The sequence below is a fragment of the Pseudophryne corroboree genome, chromosome 2 (genome assembly GCF_028390025.1).
Source record: "Pseudophryne corroboree isolate aPseCor3 chromosome 2, aPseCor3.hap2, whole genome shotgun sequence".
Taxonomy (NCBI): domain Eukaryota; kingdom Metazoa; phylum Chordata; class Amphibia; order Anura; family Myobatrachidae; genus Pseudophryne; species Pseudophryne corroboree.
This window is the reverse complement of record NC_086445.1, coordinates 993,027,108-993,052,579: the sequence shown is the minus strand read 5'-3', so window position 1 is coordinate 993,052,579 and position 25,472 is coordinate 993,027,108. Positions and strand designations below refer to the sequence as shown.

Here is a 25,472-nt window from a genome sequence, read left to right as displayed (position 1 = left end):
GGAGGTTAGGGTTAGGCACTAGGGGGGTGGTTAGCCATAGCCGCCACCCTCTGAGGGTTAGCCGTAGCCACCAACCCCGGGGGATTAGCCATAGCCGCCACCCCCACCGAGCATTAGGGTAAGGGGACAGGGAAGGGAAAAATACTTACCCCGTCCGCTGATGTGCTCTTCAGTGTCAGGATGTCGCTATAGGTCATGTGACCACTGGCATCCCAACAGCTGGGATTGTGTGTATGTATTCCCTACACACGAGTGACTATATACAATTAGTTCTGAGTAATTATGACTCCGCAATCAGCCCAGTAACGAGCCAGTATGTTTTAGCTGCAAAATGTTATCAATGAAATAAAACTTGTTATTGCAATCAGAATGGTTCTGTACAGTTGCTGGAGATATGAGTTATGACAGGGACATCTGTACTTTACAGCGTACACTGCGCTCACTGCCCCGATACCGCTGTGTTGGTTTATATCAGGGATGAAGGCAGCAGGCACTTACTTGCAGCGCAGTCTGCGCAAGGCACGTGTGATGAGGGGTGTGCATGGCGTCCGGCGGGGCGCAGGCCGGTGAACCCTGCAAAGGACGCCCATAAAATGCAGACAGGATGCTGACCGTGGAATGACGAGGGCACTGCAGGGTCAGATGTTCCCCGTCACAGGCGGACACTGTGTGATTCTGCAGTAGTTTCGTCAGATATCCTGGAACAAAACACACAGACCTCTTACCGTGAGATCATTCAAACCTTTCCTGACTCACTCTATACCACAGGTTCTCAAACTCGGTCCTCAGGACCCCACACAGTGCATGTTTTGCAGGTAACCCAGCAGGTGCACAGGTGTATTAATTACTCACTGACACATTTTAAAAGGTCCTCAGGTGGAGCTAATTATTTCACTTGCGATTCTGTGAGGAGATCTGCAAAACATGCACCGTGTGGGGTCCTGAGGACTGAGTTTGAGAACCTGTTCTCTATAGCATATCTCCCAACATGACCCACTCCAGGAGGGACACAATGCTCTGCTCCTGGGCTTCCCTCTTCATTTATGATTGCCATTTTGCAGGTTTCTGTATATTATTTTGTAAAAATAAAATAAAAATAAACTGTTAAATCTAAATAAGAACAAAATGATGAGGAGACCCTCCCAAAGTGATAACCAACACAAGCCCTTTAATACTAGGCTCAGGGGCGGCTCACGGCACAAGCTGACCAGGCCATCGTCTGGAGTGTCGTAGCCTTGAAGGGCGCAGCCTTGCACCTGAGGCTTAATGTCTGTCTGGCCCGGCTGTTGACAGTGACGGCACTGGCTGCCCTCTGCCACTCCCAGCATGATCCGACTCCTCCTCATCATTCATTGTGGGCAGGCTCCCAACGCAGAAGAGTGCGAGTAGCGGACTGAAGCTGAAGTAGGAGGAACATAAGCATAGGTCCATGCGGGCAGTGAGAGAGTGAGTGCGTGTGTGGTCTGTCGGGGGCATTGTGATTGTAGGCTGAGATACATTTTATGGACTTTTGCAGTATGTGTGGCTATTGGGGAAGTACGTGTAGCTAGGGGGGCATTGTGTATGGATATGGGGGCAGTGTGTGTGGCTAGGGGGGCATTGTGTGTGGCTATGGGGGCAGTGTGTGTGGCTACGGGGGCAGTGTGTATGGCTAGGGGGCAGTGTGTGTAGCTAGGGGGGGCATTGTGTGTGGCTATGGGGGCAGTGTGTGTGGCTAGGAGGGCATTGTGTGTGGCTATGGGGGCAGTGTGTGTGGCTAGGGGGGAAGTACGTGTAGCTAGGGCACCATTGTGTGTGGCTAGGGGGGTCATTGTGTGTGGCTATGGGGGCATTGTATGTGGCTATGGGGGCAGTGTGTGTGGCTAGGGGGGCAGTGTGTGTGGCTAGGGGGGCAGTGTGTGTGGCTATGGGGGCAGTGTGTGTGGCTATGGGGGCAGTGTGTGTGGCTATGGGGGCAGTGTGTGTGGCTATGGGGGCAGTGTGTGTGGATAGGGGGGCAGTGTGTGTGGATAGGGGGGCAGTGAGTGTGTGGATAGGGGGGCATTGTGTGTGGCTACGGGGGCAGTGTGTGTAGCTAGGGGGGCATTGTGTGTGGCTAGGGGGCATTGTGTGTGGCTAGGGGGGCATTGTGTGTGGCTAGGGGGGCAGTGTGTGTGGATAGGGGGGAGTTGTGTGTGGCTACGGGGGCAGTGTGTGTAGCTAGGGGGGCATTGTGTGTAGCTAGGGGGGCATTGTGTGTGGCTATGGGGGCATTGTGTGTGGCTAGGGGGGCATTGTGTGTGGCTAAGGGGGCATTGTGTGTGGCTAAGGGGGCATTGTGTGTGGCTAAGGGGGCAGTGTGTTCGGGTAGGGGGGCATTGTGTGTGGCTATGGGGTCAGTGTGTGTAGCTAGGGAGGCATTGTGTATGGCTATGGGGGTAGTGTGTGAAAGAGACCATGGGGCAGTGAGTTCTCGGTCTAGGCTCCACTTGATCTAGAACCGGCCCTACACATGGATGACGAGTTCTGATTTTACTGCCACCTGGTACAACGGGTGTGGTATAATAGATCTATAGTGTCTAGAAAGATAGTCAATAGGTCAACAACATATATTCGACATGCAATAGGTCGACAGGTACAAAAATTTGACGTTCAAAAGGTCGACAGGATCAAAAGGTTGACATGGCAAAGATCAACACAAGTTTTTGGTGTTTTTTTAGGCCAAATCTTGTATATTCCATGTTATGTGACCACCGTCAGTAGAAACGTTGATGCTCGCCACACTTCTGGCATGGTGGCTCTCTTCACTCCCCACAGGTTACTATTCCCAATAGATGTCCACGTAGTCCCGTAAAAATAATTGCTTGTTTTAAATTAGCCAAGTCTGTTTTAAAGTAGTAAATGTGAGTGTTCTACTGAGCATATTCAATATTGCTTCCTACAGGGGGCCTTCATTCCCTAACCAAGATGGTCGCTGTTTCTATAATGTTAATCTTATCATTTGGCCCCACCTAGTGGTGCCATGTGAGTTTTCTAGATGTAGCTGCTTCCGAGGGTGTGGTTCATAGGGTCGACAGTGCCTAGGTCGACCACTATTGGTCGACAGTAACTAAGTCGACACCCAAAATAGGTCAACACAAGCATTAGGTCGACATGAGCAAGGGTGACATGACAAAAGGTCGACATAAGGTTTAAAAAAAAAAATGCGTCGTTTTCTGTGTAGAGTGACGGGGAACCCCAATTAGTGCACCGTGTCCCCTCGCATGGCTCGCGGGCAAGGTACCATTCCCAACTGTAGTCCACGTGGATACTAAAGTATTAAAAAGATCAAAAAATGAAAAAAAAAAATTATGAAAAACTCATGTCAAACTTTTGTCATGTCGACCTAGAACATGTTGACATAGAAACCCCGTCGACCTAATGCATGTCAACCAATAGTGGTCGACCTAATGACTGTCGACCTAGAGACTGGATACCGCTTCTAATGGGGGTGTGGTTTCCTGTGTTCAACTGTTCTTGTACAACATGGCTGCTTGGAACTAGGCTGTCTTCATTTAATACATCTGAAACAGTCACCGAACCTATTACTGCGCATGTGCGGCGCAATCTTGTCACTGTGTTAGAGTGCCACAGTGGGAGACAGACGTCTTTCTGGGTGGCGGTTGTTAAAATCTGCAGTTATAACACGGAAACTTCGTTCCCCAGACATCAAAATTACCTCAATTCCCTCCTCTTTTATCAAAACCATCTTCAGTTACCTGCAGCAAAAAAGTGTTGTAACTTTTGAACCATAACTGCTATTTCAAATCTGTTTGCAGCAATAAACTTTTCAGCAAATTCTGATGTTGTTTGACATGTTACAAAACCCCCTTTCCATTTGAAAAAACTGACAGACTCAAGATGGCCGATTTCAAGATGGCACCCATGTTCGGTACCTACCCTAAAAGATAGCACACCTCACCCATACCTTACTGGAGTATTAAATTTTCCCATTTCCTGCACAGTTTTTGAAACAAAAGGGTGTACTGCGACTTTTGAATCACCCTGTATATTTTACCATCATTTAAATGACATCACTATTGGAAACTTTCTTATCAAAACATAAATATTATTATTTTGGAGCATATGTGATAAGATATTACATCTATGTACTTGACAGCACTATCTACAAGCCCTCATCACATCGCAGGGACCAGCCTGGGTTATATTGTGCAATGGTTCGGCAATCTTTACAAGATCGTCTTATGATGTATTTAAAGCTGTCAAAATGGAAAGTGATTTAAATGATTGCGAGTTAAGTGAAACCAGTATCTCCCATCCTGTGCAAATGACTGTAACCAAGAGATGGAGGTCTACGGTTGACTGGTTAGAATCTTAAGCGATTCAGTTTAGCTGGAATTCCAGTCTATCTTCTTACACACATCTGCATTAAGGCTTAGCGGTATATTTACTAAAGGTCGATTTTAGTTTTTAATCGATTTCAGATGATTAAAATTGATCTTAATCGCTTTAGGGCATCCAGGGCTAAAACACACATTTACTAACATTTAATGATTAATATACAAAATTCATCAGTTAATAAATGTGTGTTTTAGCTAGAGATGAGCGGGTTCGGTTTTACTCGGATTTACCCGAATCTCGTTATTGGCTATCGGATGTCACGTGTTTTGGTTAGCCAATAAGAAAAATCCAGAAAATAAGAAACAACGATAATTCTGGCGTAAAGAACCGAGTAAATCCGAACCCGCTCATCTACAGTTTTAGCCCTCGAAGCCCAACATCGATTAAGATCAATTTTAATCGTTCTGAAATCGCTCAAAATTGACTTTTAGTAAATATACCCCTTAGAACCTAACACTTGTTGAGTAATATAGTGTTATTTTGGGTTATGATCATGTAGCTGGATTAGTGTTCTATTTATCTCGATTTATAATAAGGACTGGGCATTGATTCAAGTTTAAGCCCTGGTTGAAGCCCTTTCAATGTTGGCATTGAAGAAATGTCTTTAGTGGAGAGAAAAAGGTTCAAGGTGGTCTAGCAACAGCCCCTGGGGGCAAGATCAGGCCCACTTTGACGTGGACACACCCACTGGATTGAACACAGCTACTCCCATTGGCTGTGGCCTGAATTTCAAATATTCCGATCTTGGAAGGTATATTGGGGGTCATTCTGACCCGTTCGCTTGCTGCTTTTTGTCGCAGCCGAGCGAACGGGTCCCTACTGCGCATGCGCCGGCGCATGCCAGACGGCCGAAGGCCATAGCAGGGCTGCGATCGCCTCTGCCTGATTGACAGGCAGAGGCGATCGCTGGGCGGGAGGGGGCGGAACGGCGGATTTGGCCGCCATTTTGTGGGAGCGGTCCGGCCAACACAGAGGTGGCCGGACCGAACGGGGGGCGGGCCGCAGCGGCTGCGTGACATCACACGCAGCCGCTGCGGGCCGGGGAGCGATGAGTAGCTCCCGGCCAGCACGCTAAAGCTGCGCTGGCCGGGAGCTACTCTTGAAGTGCAAAGGCATCACCGCTGTGCGATGCCTTTGCACTTCTGCAGGGGGGGGGGGGGGGGGGGGGACTGACATGTGGGGCGGGATAGCCCTGTGCTGGGCGTCTCCCCGCATGTCAGTGTGAATGATCGTAGCTGTGCTAAATTTAGCACAGCTACGATCAACTTGAAATGACCCCCAATGAGTGACCCTACACTAATCTTCCCAGATGTCAATTCAGATTCTTTATCATGCATACATAAGCCAATTACACCTAGCACACACAATTCCACCCCGGATTTTATTTTGTTTTTTATTTTCTTAATCTGCAGACAAATAATGAATTATCATGTTTGATAATGTACTTTAAGTGTTTCGCAATGCAAACATTGCCTGGAACAATCTGCGTAAGTCTTATCTGTAATACAGACAGACCTGTAGACTTATTAGGGGGTTGAATACTTTTACAAGCCGCTGTATTATACATATTTCATGCTGATAAATGTCTTCATATGGATCTTCGTGTTATACGTTTATTTGTAAATAAACTGGCTCAACGAGTGGTTATGAAAAGCGTTCCGGTATAAATATAGTATTAATGGCACCATACTGGAAACTACTGAGGAGGAAAGGGATCTAGGAGTCACTATTTCAGGTGACATAAAGGCAGGTAAGCAATGTAACAAGGCAATGAGGAAGGCTAGTCAGATGCTTGGCTGCATTGGGAGAGGAATCAGCAGCAGAAAGAAGTAATAATGCCACTGTATAGGTCATTGGTACGGCGGGATGCGGTCAACTTACCTACAATCAAAATCCCGACAAGGACAAAATCCTGACATATGAAATACTGACATGGTCAAAATCCCGACATTTGAAATACTGACAAGGTCAAAATATCGACATTTAAAAATGTTGACAGGTCAAAAAGTTTACATGATTTTTTATGATTTTTTTCATTGAACCCGACTTGTTCATCCTTTACCATCCCAGTGGACCTGGAGAGGGAATACAATAATTTGCCCAAAGCGAGCCATGCGAGGGGACACGGTACACTTATATGGTGTCCATGTCGACCTATGTCCACACACACACACACACACACACACACACACACACACACACACACACACACACACACACACACACACACTACAATGAAAACCTCATGTTGACTTTTTGACCTGTCGACATTTTAAATGTTGGTATTTTGACCTTGTCGATATTTTGACTATCGGTCAATTGTTGTCTGTATTTTGATCGTCGGAATTTTGATTGTAGGTATGTCATACTGAACCCGGTACAGCCTCATCTGGAATACGGTGTTCAGTACTGGAGGCAATATCTTAAGAAGGATATTAATAATTATAGACTGTACACAAGGGCGTCGCTATCATAGGTGCAGGGGATGCAACTGCTATGGGGCCCGAGTTATCTGTGGGGCCCGAGCCTTCCCCTGCACCTACTGTAGTTACTGAGTGAGCCCCGGTATCTTTTACCTTTAGGTTGCAGTCACACCTGCTCATCCGGCCGTCAGCTCCGCCTCTCCTGAGTATTAATGCTGGGAGGAGGCATGGCTGAGTCTGCAGGGACATCCCTGGACCACGGCCACGCCTCCTCACAACGTCTGGGAGGAGACACGAGGTGGAGCCGGGCCGGCCGGGAGAGCGAATGAGGCGGCAGAGCAGCCCAAATGGGGTGTGGTTCATCAAATCGACAGTGTCTAGGTCGACAATGTTTAGGTCGACCACTATAGGTCGACAGTCACTAGGTCGACATGGATGGAAGGTCGACAGGGTTTCTAGGTCGACATGTGCTAGGTCGACAGGTCTAAAGGTCGACATGAGGATTTTTTTTTTTGTGTCGTTTTCTTCGTAGAGTGACCGGGATCCCAAATTAGTGCACCGCGTCCCCTCGCATGGTTCGCTTTGCTCGCCATGCTTCGGGCATGGTGCCTTCGCTCCGCTACCGCTTCGCTCGGCACACTTTACCGTTCCAATCGTAGTCCACGTGGATCGTTAAGTATGAAAAAATTCAAAAAAAGAAAAAAAATGTGAAAAACTCATGTCGACCTTTAGACCTGTCGACCTAGCACATGTCGACCTAGAAACCCTGTCGACCTTCCCTCCATGTCGACCTAGTGACTGTCGACCTATAGTGGTCGACCTAAACATTGTCGACCTAGACACTGTCGATCTTCAGACCGGATCCCGCCCAAATGGTGAGTGCTGCAGGGAAGGGGTTTCTATGGAGTAATCCACTGGGGGGTGGGGGCACGCGCGGCGGCAGCGGGCCTGTTCCGCGGCATGGAAGTATGCTATGGGGCCCCGTCTGGCAAAGCTACGCCCCTGAAAGTACAATAAGGGCAACCAAAATGGTGCATGGCCTACATCACACAACTTACCCGGAAAGACTAAAAGATCTTAATATGTATACAACAGTTTGGAGCAGACAAGGGAACGGGGGACATGATAGAGAGTTTCACATACAGTACAGCATATAAAGGTTTTTACAAGGTACAGGAGAAGTATTAGAACAGGAGGACATGCACTGAGACTGGAGGGGGGAGGTTCAGGGGAAATATAAGGAAACTTTACTTCACAGAAAGGGTGGTGGTTAAGAGAAATAGCATGTCGTGTTCGTTTTTGGAGCGGCTGCATGATGTCACACGCAGCCGCTCCGATTAAAAAAAATGATGACCATCCGCCTGACAGCGCAGCAGCAATCTGCGTCCATCTCTGAATCACCCCCTCAGACAGTAGAGTAATATAAACATGCTTAGGATACACAAATGAATATCCTTACAAAGAACTACGCATCAAAGTAGGTAGCACAGTAATAAACCATAGTTACAAGCGCCGCATATAACAATCTTTCATGATACATAGAGCCCCAAGTGACGCTGCCTTATTATTCTCCTGCAACTTTTTGCAAAATGAAAAATATTTCTTTTTACTCCAATGACAAATTAGCAAACAAAAATAAAAATATATATACATACATACATACATATATATATATATATATATATATATATATATACGGTAGCATAGGTCCGGCACTCCTCGATGAAGCTATAATAATATACCGGTGCCTTCACATGTACTGCAGTACATACATATAGTTACCCCGGTGCGGCACTCGGTACTTGACAAACGGACTCTGGAAACCAGTATAGTTTAACAACGTTTCAGTGCTCGCCGGCACTATCGTCAGGTTTATAAGATTAAACAAGCCATTACATACCTTAAATACACGTGCACCCGTGAAAGACGCCGCGCCGGCGGTTGAGGGAGAACCTCCTCCTTTCCGGACGCAGCTGATTACGTCATCCTAAAGTGACTACCATCACCATAGTAACATACAAACATTAAAACAACGGATCTGTAAATGCAGAATCACATAGTTATAGAATCAAAATAACATTAGTCCCTATCTCAGCTACATATTGATACAAGTATCTAATCATCAAAAGCAGTTAAAACTCAAGTACTCATTTAGCCCGCGTGGGGCTACTACATCCAACCGGTGAATCCATTGGACCTCACGCTGAATTAATAACCGGTTTCTATCACCACCTCTCACTGGTTTTTTTACCCAGTCAATCATCCTATATTTAATGCTTGCAATTGAATGTTTTTGTTCTGCAAAGTGACGTGCAACAGGTTGATCTGCTCTAGTGCTGCTACTTAAAGCTGCTCTTATTGCAGATCTATGCATGGCCATACGATCTTTAAATCTCCCCTGGGTCTTTCCTATATATGAAAGACCACAGGGGCAGATGATCTGATATACAACATAACTTGAGTTACAAGTAAGATGGTGACGGATCAGAAATTTTTTACCTGTATGGGGGTGATAGAATGAGTCCCCTGGTATCAAGTAACTACAAGTAGTGCAGCCGCATTTAAAACATCCAAAAGCTTTCTTAGAGAGAAAGTGAACAGGTTTATTTTCCTCGTATTTACCTATGTCAGCATGTACTAATAAATCCCTAAGATTTTTCCCCCGGGTATAGCATGGCATAGGATTTATATCTCCAAACGGTAGTTGTCGATCAGATTTAATAATATGCCAGCTATCTTTAATTACCATGTTCACCTCCCTTGAGTGTGTGTTAAATTGATTGACAATGGGCATCTTATTACTCCGTTGATTGGTATTGATTTTTTTAAGCAAGGAATTCCGATCTATTCTTAAAACTTTGTCTCGAGTATGTAAGAGCATTTCTCTAGAATAGCCTCTTACTACTAATTTTTCAATAAGAACTTCAATTTGTTCAGTGGCAATCTCACTGTTCGAATTAATTCTCCAGATGCGTAACATCTGGGAATATGGTAATGAGTTCTTTAGTTTACCCGGGTGACAACTATTATACTGTAATAGAGTATTTCTGTCAGTTGATTTTATGTGCACAGATGTTACAAACTGGTTACCAATTAGTTTAATATCAACATCTAGGAAATCAATTCTTTCCTGACTCATACGGTAAGTAAATTTAACCGGACATGCACTAGAATTATTATCTTCCATTAACTTCACAAAAACATCCACAGGCCCTGTCCAGACAATAAATAAATCGTCAATAAAGCGGGTATATAATGCAATGTGAGACGATACAGCCAAATCTAAAAAGAATAATTCCTGCTCGACCACAAACATAAAAATATTGGCTATTGCCGGGGCTACTGCTGAGCCCATCGAGCAGCCACTCATTTGAATATAATATTTTTTGTCGAACAGGAAATAATTCTTCTTTAGAGTGAACTCTAAAAGTGCTAAGCAAAAATCAATAAATGCCATATCAAAGATATTACTTGCAATCAGAAACCTTTTCACTGCATATAGACAAGAATCATTTGGAATTATTGTGTATAAGCTAACCACATCAGCGCAGATCATCCATGAATTATCCGGGATCTCACGCAGTGTGGTCAGCTTATTCAGAAACATTGTTGTGTCCAACAAAAAGTTCTTATGCTGTTGTACTAAAGGTTGGAATATTGCGTCCAAATATGTAGAAATTGGTTGTGTCAATGAACCTCGAGATGACACAATTGGTCGTCCTGGTGGTGGCAATACCCCCTTGTGCACCTTGGGGAGAGTATAAAGAAGTGGTGCCACTGGATACTTAGGTAATAATGCATCTGCTAATTTCTGATCAATGATTTCATTCTGAACTGCATCCCTTAAGATATCCCCCAATTCTCTATGAAATGTGTCCACTGGATCACCCGGTAACAGTTGATAAGTCTTATCATCCAATAATTGGCGTAAGATTTCACTCCGGTAGTCTTGGACATCCTGTAGGACAATCGCCCCTCCTTTGTCCGCCGGTCTTATGATTATCTCATTATTCTTAGATAGAGATTCTATTGCTCCTCTCTCCTCTGGTGTCAAATTCGGGTGGATCTCTCTGTGACGTTTTGTAACATTCTGAACTCTCCCATCTACTATGCGCATGAAGGTCTTGAGACTGGCATTATTGGTGTTAGGATCAAATGTTGATTTGGGTATTATCTTTTTCAGCTGTTCCGGAATATGCCTCTTTTGTTCCACTGGTTCCATTACCTTTTGCCTATTAAAAAATTCTTTAATTTTCAATTTCCTAAACATCTGATGTTTTTCTTGTTGCCACTTAAAATCATCGAAGTATGTAGTCGGGATATAAGATAATCCCTTACTTAGCAAAGATCTTTCTGCTTTTGATAAATCATATGAAGATAGATTTATAATTATTTCTTCCGTGGTGCTGGTGGTTTCTTGGCGGGGTTTGAGCCTTTTGCTTTGGCCCCCCCTCCTGGTTCTCTTGCATCTTTTGCCAATAGCTTTGCTCGTGTTTGAGCCCCTAAAGGGATTGATCCAGACGTAGAAATTTCTGAGTCACTGTTGGTGCTATTAAACTCTTGTGAGGATGATCCTCCATAGATATCTTTTTTCTGATTCCGACGAAAAAATGGTCGTCTGTTACTGTTGTTCCTGCCCCCAGATATCCATTGGTAAACCGTGTGTGATTCATAATCCTGTTGAACTTTTGAGAATTTTTCTCTCTTAAATTTCAATAAATCACGCCTGTACGTGGCCACTTGGTTTTCCAATTTTTTCATCCAATCACCTTCTGGGTCAGTGCTCAATGTTCCTGCATGTTGGGTTTCAAATTGTTTGATTTTTTCCATTAATGGGGGATATCTTAAGGGATGCAGTTCAGAATGAAATCATTGATCAGAAATTAGCAGATGCATTATTACCTAAGTATCCAGTGGCACCACTTCTTTATACTCTCCCCAAGGTGCACAAGGGGGTATTGCCACCACCAGGACGACCAATTGTGTCATCTCGAGGTTCATTGACACAACCAATTTCTACATATTTGGACGCAATATTCCAACCTTTAGTACAACAGCATAAGAACTTTTTGTTGGACACAACAATGTTTCTGAATAAGCTGACCACACTGCGTGAGATCCCGGATAATTCATGGATGATCTGCGCTGATGTGGTTAGCTTATACACAATAATTCCACATGATTCTTGTCTATATGCAGTGAAAAGGTTTCTGATTGCAAGTAATATCTTTGATATGGCATTTATTGATTTTTGCTTAGCACTTTTAGAGTTCACTCTAAAGAAGAATTATTTCCTGTTCGACAAAAAATATTATATTCAAATGAGTGGCTGCTCGATGGGCTCAGCAGTAGCCCCGGCAATAGCCAATATTTTTATGTTTGTGGTCGAGCAGGAATTATTCTTTTTAGATTTGGCTGTATCGTCTCACATTGCATTATATACCCGCTTTATTGACGATTTATTTATTGTCTGGACAGGGCCTGTGGATGTTTTTGTGAAGTTAATGGAAGATAATAATTCTAGTGCATGTCCGGTTAAATTTACTTACCGTATGAGTCAGGAAAGAATTGATTTCCTAGATGTTGATATTAAACTAATTGGTAACCAGTTTGTAACATCTGTGCACATAAAATCAACTGACAGAAATACTCTATTACAGTATAATAGTTGTCACCCGGGTAAACTGAAGAACTCATTACCATATTCCCAGATGTTACGCATCTGGAGAATTAATTCGAACAGTGAGATTGCCACTGAACAAATTGAAGTTCTTATTGAAAAATTAGTAGTAAGAGGCTATTCTAGAGAAATGCTCTTACATACTCGAGACAAAGTTTTAAGAATAGATCGGAATTCCTTGCTTAAAAAAATCAATACCAATCAACGGAGTAATAAGATGCCCATTGTCAATCAATTTAACACACACTCAAGGGAGGTGAACATGGTAATTAAAGATAGCTGGCATATTATTAAATCTGATCGACAACTACCGTTTGGAGATATAAATCCTATGCCATGCTATACCCGGGGGAAAAATCTTAGGGATTTATTAGTACATGCTGACATAGGTAAATACGAGGAAAATAAACCTGTTCACTTTCTCTCTAAGAAAGCTTTTGGATGTTTTAAATGCGGCTGCACTACTTGTAGTTACTTGATACCAGGGGACTCATTCTATCACCCCCATACAGGTAAAAAATTTCTGATCCGTCACCATCTTACTTGTAACTCAAGTTATGTTGTATATCAGATCATCTGCCCCTGTGGTCTTTCATATATAGGAAAGACCCAGGGGAGATTTAAAGATCGTATGGCCATGCATAGATCTGCAATAAGAGCAGCTTTAAGTAGCAGCACTAGAGCAGATCAACCTGTTGCACGTCACTTTGCAGAACAAAAACATTCAATTGCAAGCATTAAATATAGGATGATTGACTGGGTAAAAAAACCAGTGAGAGGTGGTGATAGAAACCGGTTATTAATTCAGCGTGAGGTCCAATGGATTCACCGGTTGGATGTAGTAGCCCCACGCGGGCTAAATGAGTACTTGAGTTTTAACTGCTTTTGATGATTAGATACTTGTATCAATATGTAGCTGAGATAGGGACTAATGTTATTTTGATTCTATAACTATGTGATTCTGCATTTACAGATCCGTTGTTTTAATGTTTGTATGTTACTATGGTGATGGTAGTCACTTTAGGATGACGTAATCAGCTGCGTCCGGAAAGGAGGAGGTTCTCCCTCAACCGCCGGCGCGGCGTCTTTCACGGGTGCACGTGTATTTAAGGTATGTAATGGCTTGTTTAATCTTATAAACCTGACGATAGTGCCGGCGAGCACTGAAACGTTGTTAAACTATACTGGTTTCCAGAGTCCGTTTGTCAAGTACCGAGTGCCGCACCGGGGTAACTATATATATATATATATATATATATACACATATACAGTATATGTGGGGCGGCGAATGTACAAGCTGGATGAAAAACATCTCAGAACAAAGGCTTGAAAGCCGCCTCCTTGTTGAAATTGGTCTTCTCTCATTACACTCTGCTTTCATCAAGTCACAACACAACCCCCAGACATCCAGAGCCCGTCTGACATACCCTGTGTGTAAACAGCTGCCTGCGCTGTAACGTCACACGGAAATCTTACATAGAAATGTTCTGCCTGTCTTTGTACTCCTTCTAATTGGCTTTTCTTTATTCTTCCTTCCATGGGAATTCTACAATCACTCTGTTTTTAGCCTACTCTCTATTCAGTCATTACTTTATTATTACTATTATTATTCATTATTATTATCTGCGTCCTTCTACCACATGCAAAATGTCAGCATGGGTAAATCGGCCTCAGATCAGATGCTAAATTCAGAAGACAAAACAATTAGCTAAATGGGTGACTCTCCCCGCTGGTTACATACATTTTACCGGCGGACGGGATGGCGGCTGTCAATAATATCCCAACAGCGGCATCCCGCCCGCTAAGAGTCCTCTTGCATACGCAGCCAGATCTGCGTCCAGCACACCCAGGGGCGGATTGGGAACAAAAAGCGGCCCTGGAAAAATTTGTACTAGTGGCCCCACATGGGCAGCACCAGAGGTTAAGGTCTAGCCATGAGCCGTGGCAGAAAGCAACCCCCCCACCCTAAGACTTTCCAGATAGTGAACATGTCCAACATCAAAGTGGAAGTTAAAAATAAATAAAATTAAATATTATGAGCACATTATATGATACACCATCAGAATTTAGGAAACTATATCATTCTTTAGAAAGATATATTTTCTTGCTTATTACATTAACCATATACCAATCACTATTCACTCAATCTTATATGTCAGCCAAGCAGTCAGACAGAGCATACACTAGATCATCTGCAATCACAGTAATTTTCATATATGCAAATTATTTTGCATCTTACTCATTATGTCTATAAAAAGGACCATATGTCCTCAAACAAAACAGGCCCCCACGGGTGCGTTGGCCCACCGGGAATCTTCCCTGTAAACCCTATGGCCAATCCGCCTCTGAGAACAGGGCAAGGCCGGCCAGCATGTGTGAGGCCACCTCACGATGCAGCCGTATCGGAACTAAGGTTGACCCCTGGCAGCGCGTCAGGCGATCGCCGCCATTTTTTAAATCAGAATGGCTGCGTGTGATGTCACAAAGCTGCCCCCAAAATGGTCCTGCCCAGCCCCCCAACGCCGCGTGCCGCTTTGCAAATGCTCGCCGTTGTCAATCACATTGCAGTCACATCTATCGGGAACGCGACCGCAATGTGTGTGCCAGCGCAGCCGCGGGTACACACATGACCCCCTATATCGTTTATCCGGGAGATCAAGGGAAATCGTTGATGACATTGCATTGTTTGTCTGTCGTCTAGTGTGTACCCAGCTTAACAGGGACAATTCTAAAGGGCCTACCACACTGGACGACATGAACAATATTGCTCATTATTTTCCCTTGAACTTCCTGGACTCCTGGATGACCGATAATGAATAGGATAGATCGGCTATACTGAGCAACTGAATGATATTCCTAAATCGTTTGACTTTAGGGTTTTGGCGCCTTTAAATAAACGTTTGTTCTGCATTTACATGTCAACACTCATCGTTCGCACCGGCCACAATGAATGATATTCACCGTGTCATCAACGATATGACCAGAATTGAGCTTCAGGAACACACCACCTTGTTGACGACCCGCAGAAGCGCGTATCGTTCATCGTTCGCACTGGCCACCCTGGGCGATTTTTTAAACTATGTCGCTCAGAAGGGTGAAAATGGTGAGGGAGGTCCTTAAGCCAAACTATCTCATTAAGGGACAGATGTACTGGACTTCCGGTTCTGGCAGGGATGTCAGCAAGCTAGTGCTGCTCCTCTGTGCCTGCAGCTTCTCCTCCCACTACCGCCCGTCAACGGGCGCCGCCAGCCGAACCGCCACCACCGCATGCAGGGGGAGCTCCCTGGAGTGCATGGAGAGGTTTCTTACCTTCTCCATGCCCAGTAAACAGCAGCGCCGCCGCCGAGATCAGAAGAGCTGCGTGTCCAAGATGGCAGCCGCGGATTCTCCTCCAGCTTTCCCCGCTGTCTCCAACCCTCCCTCTCCTCTAGCTACTGATGCTGGGACCCCTCATGACTTTTGCTGCTCCCCACTGGCCAGCTATAGTGACATAGTGCGGGCTATTAAGTCCACAATGGCCCCCCTAATGCAGGAGCAGGCTGAATCATTTAAACAAGCCCTGCAGGAAACTAATGCTAATATTATGCAGCTCACTCAGAGTGCATTCTACTGAAGTTACTTTGGGAGAGACTTTCCAGGATGTTTTTACCCTTAAGCAACAATATGAGGACCTGCACAAACAACACCTCCAAGTCCTGGATAAACTGGATAATTTGGAAAACAGGTCCAGGTGAAATAATCTCCGTATTGTAGGGCTGCCTGAATCTCTTAAAGGGGAAGCGCTCACTCAATTCTTAACCACTACCCTGTTGGACTTATTGGATGTAAATGACTCTTGCTCAGACCTGGTCGTGGAACGGGCGCACCGTATCGGTCACACCCGTAACAACCAAGACTCCTGCCCGCGAGTCACAATTTTCCGCCGCCTTAATTTCCTGAATCGCGAGGCCATCTGGCAGGCCTCCAGGAAACAACGTCCTTTGATATGGGAAACCCACAAGCTCCTGATCTTCCAGGATTATTTGGCCGAGGTCACTAGGGTACGCAAGGCATTCTTCTCGGTTTGTGCGGACTTGGTGAAGTCTGGACACCGCTTTGCCCTTTTGTTTCAAGCCCGGCTGTGACTTTTTACTGGTGATTCTACAGTGGATTTCTCTAGTCCTGACAATGCCATGCAGTATTTACGGCCTGATTCCTGTAATTGACCCGTATGACTTTGGTGATCTTCTGCTGCTTACTACACTGTGTATCTTGATACCTGAGCGGTAAAACTGTGATTCATTGGTCTCCTTATGTGGGCTGTTAATTGGCTCTAGCTATTATGTCCTTCTTTTCTTTATTTTTCTTATTGTTTGGGACATTGTTCTTCTGGGTACATTGTTAGGATATGTATTATCCCATTTATTCCCCGTCTTCCCTCCCCCCCCTATTTCCCTAGCTGGCGGTGTGTGGCGGTTCACTGATTTCAGTTTACCTCCAGGCATCTTCTGTACCCTTTCATTGCAATATGTTTTCTAAGTTGCTAATTTGAGGATGTCGCTTCATTTAAAGCTGCGGCCCTATGGGGCTCTAGTTCTACTATGTTATTTTTTACTGTGTTAATGTTACTGTATTGCCTAGGAAGCCTGGTCTCTTGTTCCTGTGACCTGTTGGGAGGCTTCTCCTCCCTCCTTTCCATTGGTTTCTTTCTAAGTATATAAGTGAAAGGAGAAAATCAAATGGAGGAATAATAAGACTTAAGACAGAGAGTGGGCATTTGGTGGAGGGAGACAAGGCAATAGCAGATCACCTAAATAATTATTTTTGCTCAGTATTTACTACAGAAGAAGGGATGGGGCCACAGTTAAGTTGCAAGGACATTCATAAAAATAAGGTAGATGAAACTACATTTACAGAGGAGAAGGTCCTAACAGAACTTTCAAAAAAAAGTGGATAAATCAATGGGACCAGATGGGATACACCCAAGGATACTCAAAGAGCTAAAAGATGTGCTGGTTACACCTTTAACAGAATTATTTAACCAGTCACTAAATACAGGTGCTATTCCAGAGGACTGGAAAAGAGCAAATGTAGTTCCACTGCACAAAAGTGGAAGCAAGGAAGAAGCAAGTAACTACAGACCAGTAAGCCTTACATCAGTAGTAGGGAAAGTAATGGAAAAACTATTAAAAGAAAGAGTAGTGGAATATCTTAAATCAAACAACTTACAGGATCCAAAACAGCATGGATTTACTGGTGGGAGATCATGCCAAACAAATCTTATTGACTTTTTTGACTCTGTGATGAAAATAATAGATCAAGGGGGAGCTGTAGATGTAGCATATCTAGACTTCAGTAAGGCATTTGACACTGTCCCACATCGCAGACTGCTAAATAAACTTGAAAGCCTGGGGGTGGATTATAAATCAGTTAAATGGATAAGAACCTGGTTGCAGGATAGGAAACAGACAGTCGTAGTTAATGGAGTGCAATCTATGGAGGGAAATGTTACCAGTGGAGTACCCCAGGGATCTGTACTTGGTCCAATTCTCTTTAATATCTTTGTTGGTGACATTGCAGATGGTATTGAAGGGAAGATATGCCTTTTTGCAGATGATACAAAGATATGCAACAGGGTAGACACACCGGGAGGGGTCAAACAAATGATTAATGACCTAGGTAGGCTTGAGAAATGGTCAAGAACGTGGCAACTACAGTTTAATGCTAAAAAATGCAAAATCATGCACTTGGGTCTCAAAAACCCAAAGGCTAAGTATAGTATCAAGGGTACTATAATGGAAACTACTGAGGAGGAAAGAGATTTAGGAGTCACTATTTCAAGTGACTTGAAGGCAGGAAAGCAATGCAACAAAGCAATGAGAAAGGCAAGTCAGATGCTTGGTTGCATAGGGAGAGGAATCAGTAGCAGGAAAAAAGAAGTGATAATGCCACTGTATAGGTCATTGGTACGGCCCCATCTGGAATACTGTGTCCAGTTCTGGAGACCCTATCTCCAGAAGGATATAAATACATTAGAGAGTGTACAAAGAAGGGCAACTAAAATGGTGCATGGCCTACATCACAAAACTTACCCGGAAAGGCTAAAAGATCTTAACATGTATAGTTTGGAGGAGAGAAGGGAAAGGGGGGACGTGATAGAAACTTTCAAATATATCAAGGGTCTTAACAAAGTTCAGGAGGGAAACATTCTTCAAAGGAAAAGAAGTATTAGAACTCGAGGGCATACATTGAGACTGGAGGGGGGGAGGTTCAGGGGAAATTTAAGGAAAAATTACTTCACAGAAAGGGTAGTGGATAAGTGGAATAGCCTCCCATCAGAGGTGGTAGAGGCTAAGACTGTAGGGCAATTTAAACATGCTTGGGACAGGCATATGAATATCCTTACAAAGAATTAAGGTTAAAAAAGGGTTGAGATTGCCTAAAGGATAAAATAAAAAAGGGGCAGACTAGATGGGCCAAGTGGTTCTTATCTGCCGTCAAATTCTATGTTTCTATGTTTCTTACTTTCCATTTCTATTCCTCTCTGCTCTTTATATGGTCTGTACTCCTTCTATTCTTTCTAGTTCTTCTATCGCCCTTCCTCCCCCCCCCCCCCCCCACCTCATGTCTGCAAGGTTACCTGTTTCTATTTTGTGCTGTTCCCTACCCCCTCCCCTTCTGGGACATGCCGGTGCTTTCGTTTGTGCATGGGCTCACCCCTCTTACCTCCTTAACGTCGTAGGATGGCTCCCTTAAAATTTGGCTCCTGGAATGTGGGTGGGATCCACTCACCTGTTAAAAGGACCAAGCTTTTTACTTATATCCGTAAACAAGGTATTGATGTGATTATGCTTCAGGAATCACACCTGATGCCGCCTGAAGTTTTGAAATTGAACGTCATGGGTTATTCTGTGTTAACGGCGGCCTCTTCTACGTCTACAAAGCGTGGAGTTGTTACCTTGGTTAGGAAGCAGCTCTCCCCTACCCTCCACTCCTCTATTAGTGACCCTTTAGGTCAGTATGTAATATCTGAGGTTACCCGGGCTCATACTAAGTACGTACTCTGCAATCTTTATGCCCCAAACACTTACTCTAAACGTTTTATGCAATATATCATTGCTAAACTTGCCCCTTTCAGTGATTGCAATATTCTTATTGGTGGCCTATATGGACCGGCAGCGTCTACCTCGTCACTCTCGCCCACTCCCTTCCTTATGGGTTCAGCAATTGGCCTCCTCGCTCCAGTTAGCAGATGTTTGGACAATTTTGCATCCTATTGATAAAGAGTATACGTGTTTGTCTGCGGCTCACACCACCCCGTCACGTATTGACTATTTCCTATTATCTCATGCCTCCTTTTCTAAAGTAGTTGATTCCGCCATAGAACCTATCGGCTTGTCCGATCACGCATTGATTTGGGTCATGCTTGTGGTACCTACAGACTGTGGTGTTTCCTGTCCTACCTGTCCAACTCTGTTGCCTTTCGTAATATGTTGATAGCTGGGTGGCGAGACTTTGCTGACAACAACGTGTTCCACATTGATAAGCCGCAGTTGTTTTGGCAGACGGCTAAATCCGTGCTGCATGGGAATATTATAGCTTATGTTTCTAAACGTAAAAATAAGAATTTACTTACCGATAATTCTATTTCTCGTAGTCCGTAGTGGATGCTGGGAACTCCGTAAGGACCATGGGGAATAGCGGCTCCGCAGGAGACTGGGCACATCTAAAGAAAGCTTTAGGACTATCTGGTGTGCACTGGCTCCTCCCACTATGACCCTCCTCCAAGCCTCAGTTAGGATACTGTGCCCGGACGAGCGTACACAATAAGGAAGGATTTTGAATCCCGGGTAAGACTCATACCAGCCACACCAATCACACCGTACAACTTGTGATATGAAACCCAGTTAACAGCATGATAACAGAGGAGCCTCTGAATAGATGGCTCACAACAAGAACCCGATTAGTTAACAATAACTATGTACAAGTATTGCAGACAATCCGCACTTGGGATGGGCGCCCAGCATCCACTACGGACTACGAGAAATAGAATTATCGGTAAGTAAATTCTTATTTTCTCTGACGTCCTAGTGGATGCTGGGAACTCCGTAAGGACCATGGGGATTATACCAAAGCTCCCAAACGGGCGGGAGAGTGCGGATGACTCTGCAGCACCGAATGAGAGAACTCCAGGTCCTCCTCAGCTAGGGTATCAAATTCGTAGAATTTTGCAAACGTGTTTGCCCCTGACCAAGTAGCTGCTCGGCAAAGTTGTAAAGCCGAGACCCCTCGGGCAGCCGCCCAAGATGAGCCCACCGTCCTTGTGGAATGGGCTTTTATTGATTTAGGCTGCGGTAATCCTACCGCAGAATGCGCCAGCTGAATAGTGCTACAAATCCAGCGCGCAATAGACTGCTTAGAAGTAGGAGCACCCAGCTTGTTGGGTGCCATCAGGATAAACAGCGAGTCAGTTTTCCTGACTCCAGCCGTCCTGGAAAAAATAAGAATTTACTTACCGATAATTCTATTTCTCGGAGTCCGTAGTGGATGCTGGGGTTCCTGAAAGGACCATGGGGAATAGCGGCTCCGCAGGAGACAGGGCACAAAAGTAAAGCTTTTACAGGTCAGGTGGTGTGTACTGGCTCCTCCCCCTATGACCCTCCTCCAGACTCCAGTTAGGTACTGTGCCCGGCCGAGAAGGGTGCAATTCTAGGTGGCTCTCATAAAGAGCTGCTTAGAGAGTTTAGCTTAGGTTTTTTATTTTACAGTGATTCCTGCTGGCAAGATGAGCCCACCTTCCTTGTGGAGTGGGCCTTTACAGATTTAGGCTGTGGCAGGCCTGCCACAGAATGTGCAAGTTGGATTGTGCTACAGATCCAACGAGCAATCGTCTGCTTAGACGCAGGAGCACCCATCTTGTTGGGTGCATACAATATAAACAACGAGTCAGATTTTCTGACTCCAGCTGTCCTTGCAATATATATTTTTAATGCTCTGACAACGTCCAGTAACTTGGAGTCCTCCAAGTCCCCAGTAGCCGCAGGCACCACAATAGGTTGGTTCAAGTGAAAACCTGAGACCACCTTCGGGAGAAGCTGAGGACGATTCCTCAACTCTGCCCTATCCATACAGAAAATCAGATAAGGCCTTTTACACGACAAAGCCGCCAATTCTGACACACGCCTGGCCAAGGCCAAGGCCAACAGCATGACCACTTTCCACGCGAGATACTTTAGCTCCATGGTTTTAAGTGGCTCAACCAATGCGACTTTAGGAAATCCAACACCACGTTGAGATCCAAAAAGTGCCACAGGAGGCACAAAAGGAGGTTGAATATGTAGTACTCCTTTAACCAAAGTCTGAACTTCAGGCAGTGAAGCCAGTTCTTTCTGGAAGAAAATCGACAGAGCCGAAATCTGGACCTTGATGGACCCCAATTTGAGGACCAAACGTCACCCCTGCTTGCAGGAAGTGCAGGAATCGACATAGTTGAAATTCCTCCGTCGGGGCCTTCATGGCCTCCCACCAAGCAACAAATTTTCGCCAAACGCGGCGATAATGTCTTGCGGTGACATCCTTCCTGGCTATGATCAGGGTAGGGATGACTTCCTTCTGAATACCCTTTTCCTTTAGGATCCGGTGTTCTACCGCCATGCCGTCAAACGCAGCTGCGGTAAGTCTTGGAACAGACAGGGTCCCTGCTGCAGCAGGTCTTGTCTGAACGGCAGAGGCCAAGGGTCCTCTGCCAGCATCTCTTGAAGTTCCGGGTACCAAGCTCTTCATGGCCAATCCGGAACCCCGAGTATGGTTTTCACTCCTCGCCTTCTTATTATTCTCAGTACCTTGGGTAGGAGAGGTAGAGGAGGAGACACATAAACCGACTGGTACACCCACGGTGTCACTAGAGCGTCCCCAGCGATCGCCTAAGGGTCCCTTGACCTGGCGCAATATCTTTTCAACTTCTTGTTGAGGCAGGACGCCATCATGTCCACCCGTGGTCATTCCCAACGGTTTACCCGCATTTGGAAAACTTCTGGATGAAGTCCCCATTCTCCTGGGTGTAGGTCGCCCATCGGAGAATCCTTGTGGCTTCTGCCATCGCCATCCTGCTTCTTGTGCCGCCCTGTCTGTTTACATGGGCGACCGCCGTGATGTCGTCTGATTGGATCAGTACCGGCTGGTTCTGAAGCAGGGGCCTTGCTTGGCTTAGGGCATTGTAAATAGCCCTTAGCTGCAGAATATTTATGTGAAGCGAAATCTCCTTGGAAATTTCTTCCCTGTGTGACTGCACCCCAGCCCCGAAGGCCGGCATCCGTGGTCACCAGGACCCAGTCCTGTATTCCGAATCTGCGGCCCACTAGTAGATGAGCCCTCTGCAGCCACCACAGCAGCGACACCCTGTTTCTTGCTGACAGGGTTATCTGCTGTTGTATCTGTACATGGGACCCGGACCATTAGTCCCACAGGTCCCACTGGAACGTCCTTGCATGGAGTCTTCCGAATGGAATTATGCTTCGTACGAAGCTACCATTTTTCCCAGGACTCGTGTGCATTGATGTACCGACACCTGTCCTGGTTTTAGGATGTCTCTGACTAGAGATGACAACTCCTCGGCTTTTTCCACTGGAAGAAACACTCTTTTCTGGTCTGCGTTCAGAAACATTCCCAGGAACAGAAGACGTGTCGTCGGGACCAGCTGTGACTTTGGAATATTGAGAATCCAGTCGTGCTGTTGTAGCACTTCCCGAGAGAGTGCTACCCCCACTACCAACTGTTCTTTGGACCTCGCCTTTATCAGGAGATCGTCCAAGTACGGGATAATAAAAACTTCCTTCTTGCGAAGGAGTATCATCACTTCGGCCATTACCTAGGTAAAGACCTTCGGTGCCGTGGACAACTCCAACGGCCGCGTCTGGAACTGATAGTGACAGTCCTGTACCACATATCTGAGGTACTCCTGGTGAGGGGGGTAAATGGGGACATGCAGGTACGCATCCTTGATGTCCAGGGAGACCCTGTAATCCCCCTCGTCCAGGCTCGTAATAACTGCCCTGAGCGATTCCATCTTGAACTTGAATCTTCTGATATAAAAGTTCAAGTATTTTAATTTCAAGATGGGTCTCACCGAACCGTTGCGGTACCACAACCACTGTGGAATAGTAACCCCCTTCCTTGCTGAAGGAGGGGCACCTTGACAATCACTTGTTGTGATTATAGTGTTGAATATCCACCAACACCGTCTCCCTGGCAGAGGGAGGTGCCGGTAAGGCAGATTTTAGGAAACGGCGGGGGGAAGAACGTCTCGAACTCCAGCCTGTACCCCTGAGATACTACTTGAAGGACCCAGGGATCCATGTGAGAGAGCCCACTGTCCGCTGAAATATCTGAGACGGGCCCCCACCGTACCCGGGTCCGCCTGAGCAGCCCCAGCACCATGCTGTGGACCTACCGGACGCAGGGAGGACTTCTAATCTTGGGAACTAGCTGTGTGTTGCAGCTTTTTCCTCTACCTGTGCCTCTCGGCAGAAAGGATGAGCCTCTAGCCCTCTTGCTTTTCTGGGGCCGAAAGGACTGTACTTGATGATACGGTGCTTTCTTTGTCCCTATCCATAGTTATTTTCCGACAGGGAATCTGACCACGCAGCGGGAGCACTGCACATCCATGCCGAAGCAACGGCTGGTCGCAATATAATGCCCTAGTGTGTGACCATATCTTATAGGGTAACCTCCTGCTTTCTATCAGTAGGTTCCTTCAGGGCGGCCGTACCCGGAGACGGTAGTGCCACCTTTTCTGATAAGCGTGTAAGCGCTGTATCTACCCTATGGGGTGTTTCCCCGCGTGACCTATCCTCTGGCGGGAAAGGGTACGCTGCCAATAACCGTTGTAGAAATTATCAATTTCTTACCGGGGGAAGACCACTCTTCCTCACACACCTCATTTAATTTCTCAGATGCAGGAAAAACTACTAATAGTTTTCTCTCACCAAACACAATACCCTTTTATGTGGTACCTGGGGTATAATCATAAATGTGTAATACATTTTTCATTGTCTCAATCCTGTAACGGGTGGACCTATTTGGAGGGTACACCAGTCTCATCGATGTCGACACTGGAGTCAGTATCCGTGTCGACATCTGTGTCTGTTATCTGAGGTAGCGGGCGATTTTAGAGCCCCCCATGACATTTGAGACGCTGGAACAGGCACAAGCTGAGTAGCCGGCTGTTCCGTGTCGTCGACCTTTTATGTAAGGAGTTGACACTTTCACGTAATCCTTCCATAAATTCAACCACACCGGTGTCGACCCCGCAGGGGGTGACAACATATTTACAGGCATTCGCTCCGCCTCCACCTCATTATCCTCCACATACCTGTCGACACAGCCGTACCGACACACAGCACACACACAGGGAATGCTCTGATAGAGGACAGGACCCCACAAAGCCCTTTGGGGAGACAGAGGGAGAGTATGCCAGCACACACCAGGGCGCTATATATATCACAGGGATAGCACCTATAAAAAGGTGTTTTCCCTTATAGCTGCATATATATTGTATACTGCGCCTAAATTGTGCCACCCCCTCTCTTTTTAACCCTTTCTGAAGTTTATTTACTGCAGGGGAGAGCCAGGGAGCTTCCCTCCAACGGAGCTGTGAGGGAAAAATGGCGCCAGTGTGCTGAAGGAGATAGCTCCGCCCCTTTTTCGCTGACTTTTCTCCCGCATTTTTATGGAATCTGGCAGGGATTAATATACATCCATATAGCCCTGGGGGTTATATGTGATGTATTTTTGCCAGCCAAGGTGTTTATATTGCTGCTCAGGGCGCCCCCCCCCCCCAGCGCCCTGCACCCTCAGTGACCGGAGTGTGTGGTGTGCATGAGGAGCAATGGCGCACAGCTGCAGTGCTGTGCGCTACCTTGGTGAAGACTGATGTCTTCTGCCGCCGATTTTCCGGACCTTCTGGCTCTGTAAGGGGGCCGGCGGCGCGGCTCTGGGACCGGACTCCGAGG

General features: G+C 45.6%; 1 protein-coding gene across 3 annotated transcripts in view; it reads right to left on the bottom strand.

Moving 5' to 3' along the window:
* The window catches only part of EVA1C (eva-1 homolog C), a 255,850-nt gene that overhangs the window by 127,898 nt on the left and 102,480 nt on the right, over positions 1-25,472 (bottom strand). For 2 of the 3 annotated variants that reach the window (XM_063956438.1, XM_063956439.1), the window contains exon 2: positions 499-698. The exons of the other annotated variant lie outside the window; for it this stretch is intronic. In XM_063956438.1, the coding sequence (XP_063812508.1) occupies positions 499-698 (200 nt within the window). The remainder of the gene's footprint in view (positions 1-498; positions 699-25,472) is intronic. 3 annotated transcript variants of the gene reach the window in all.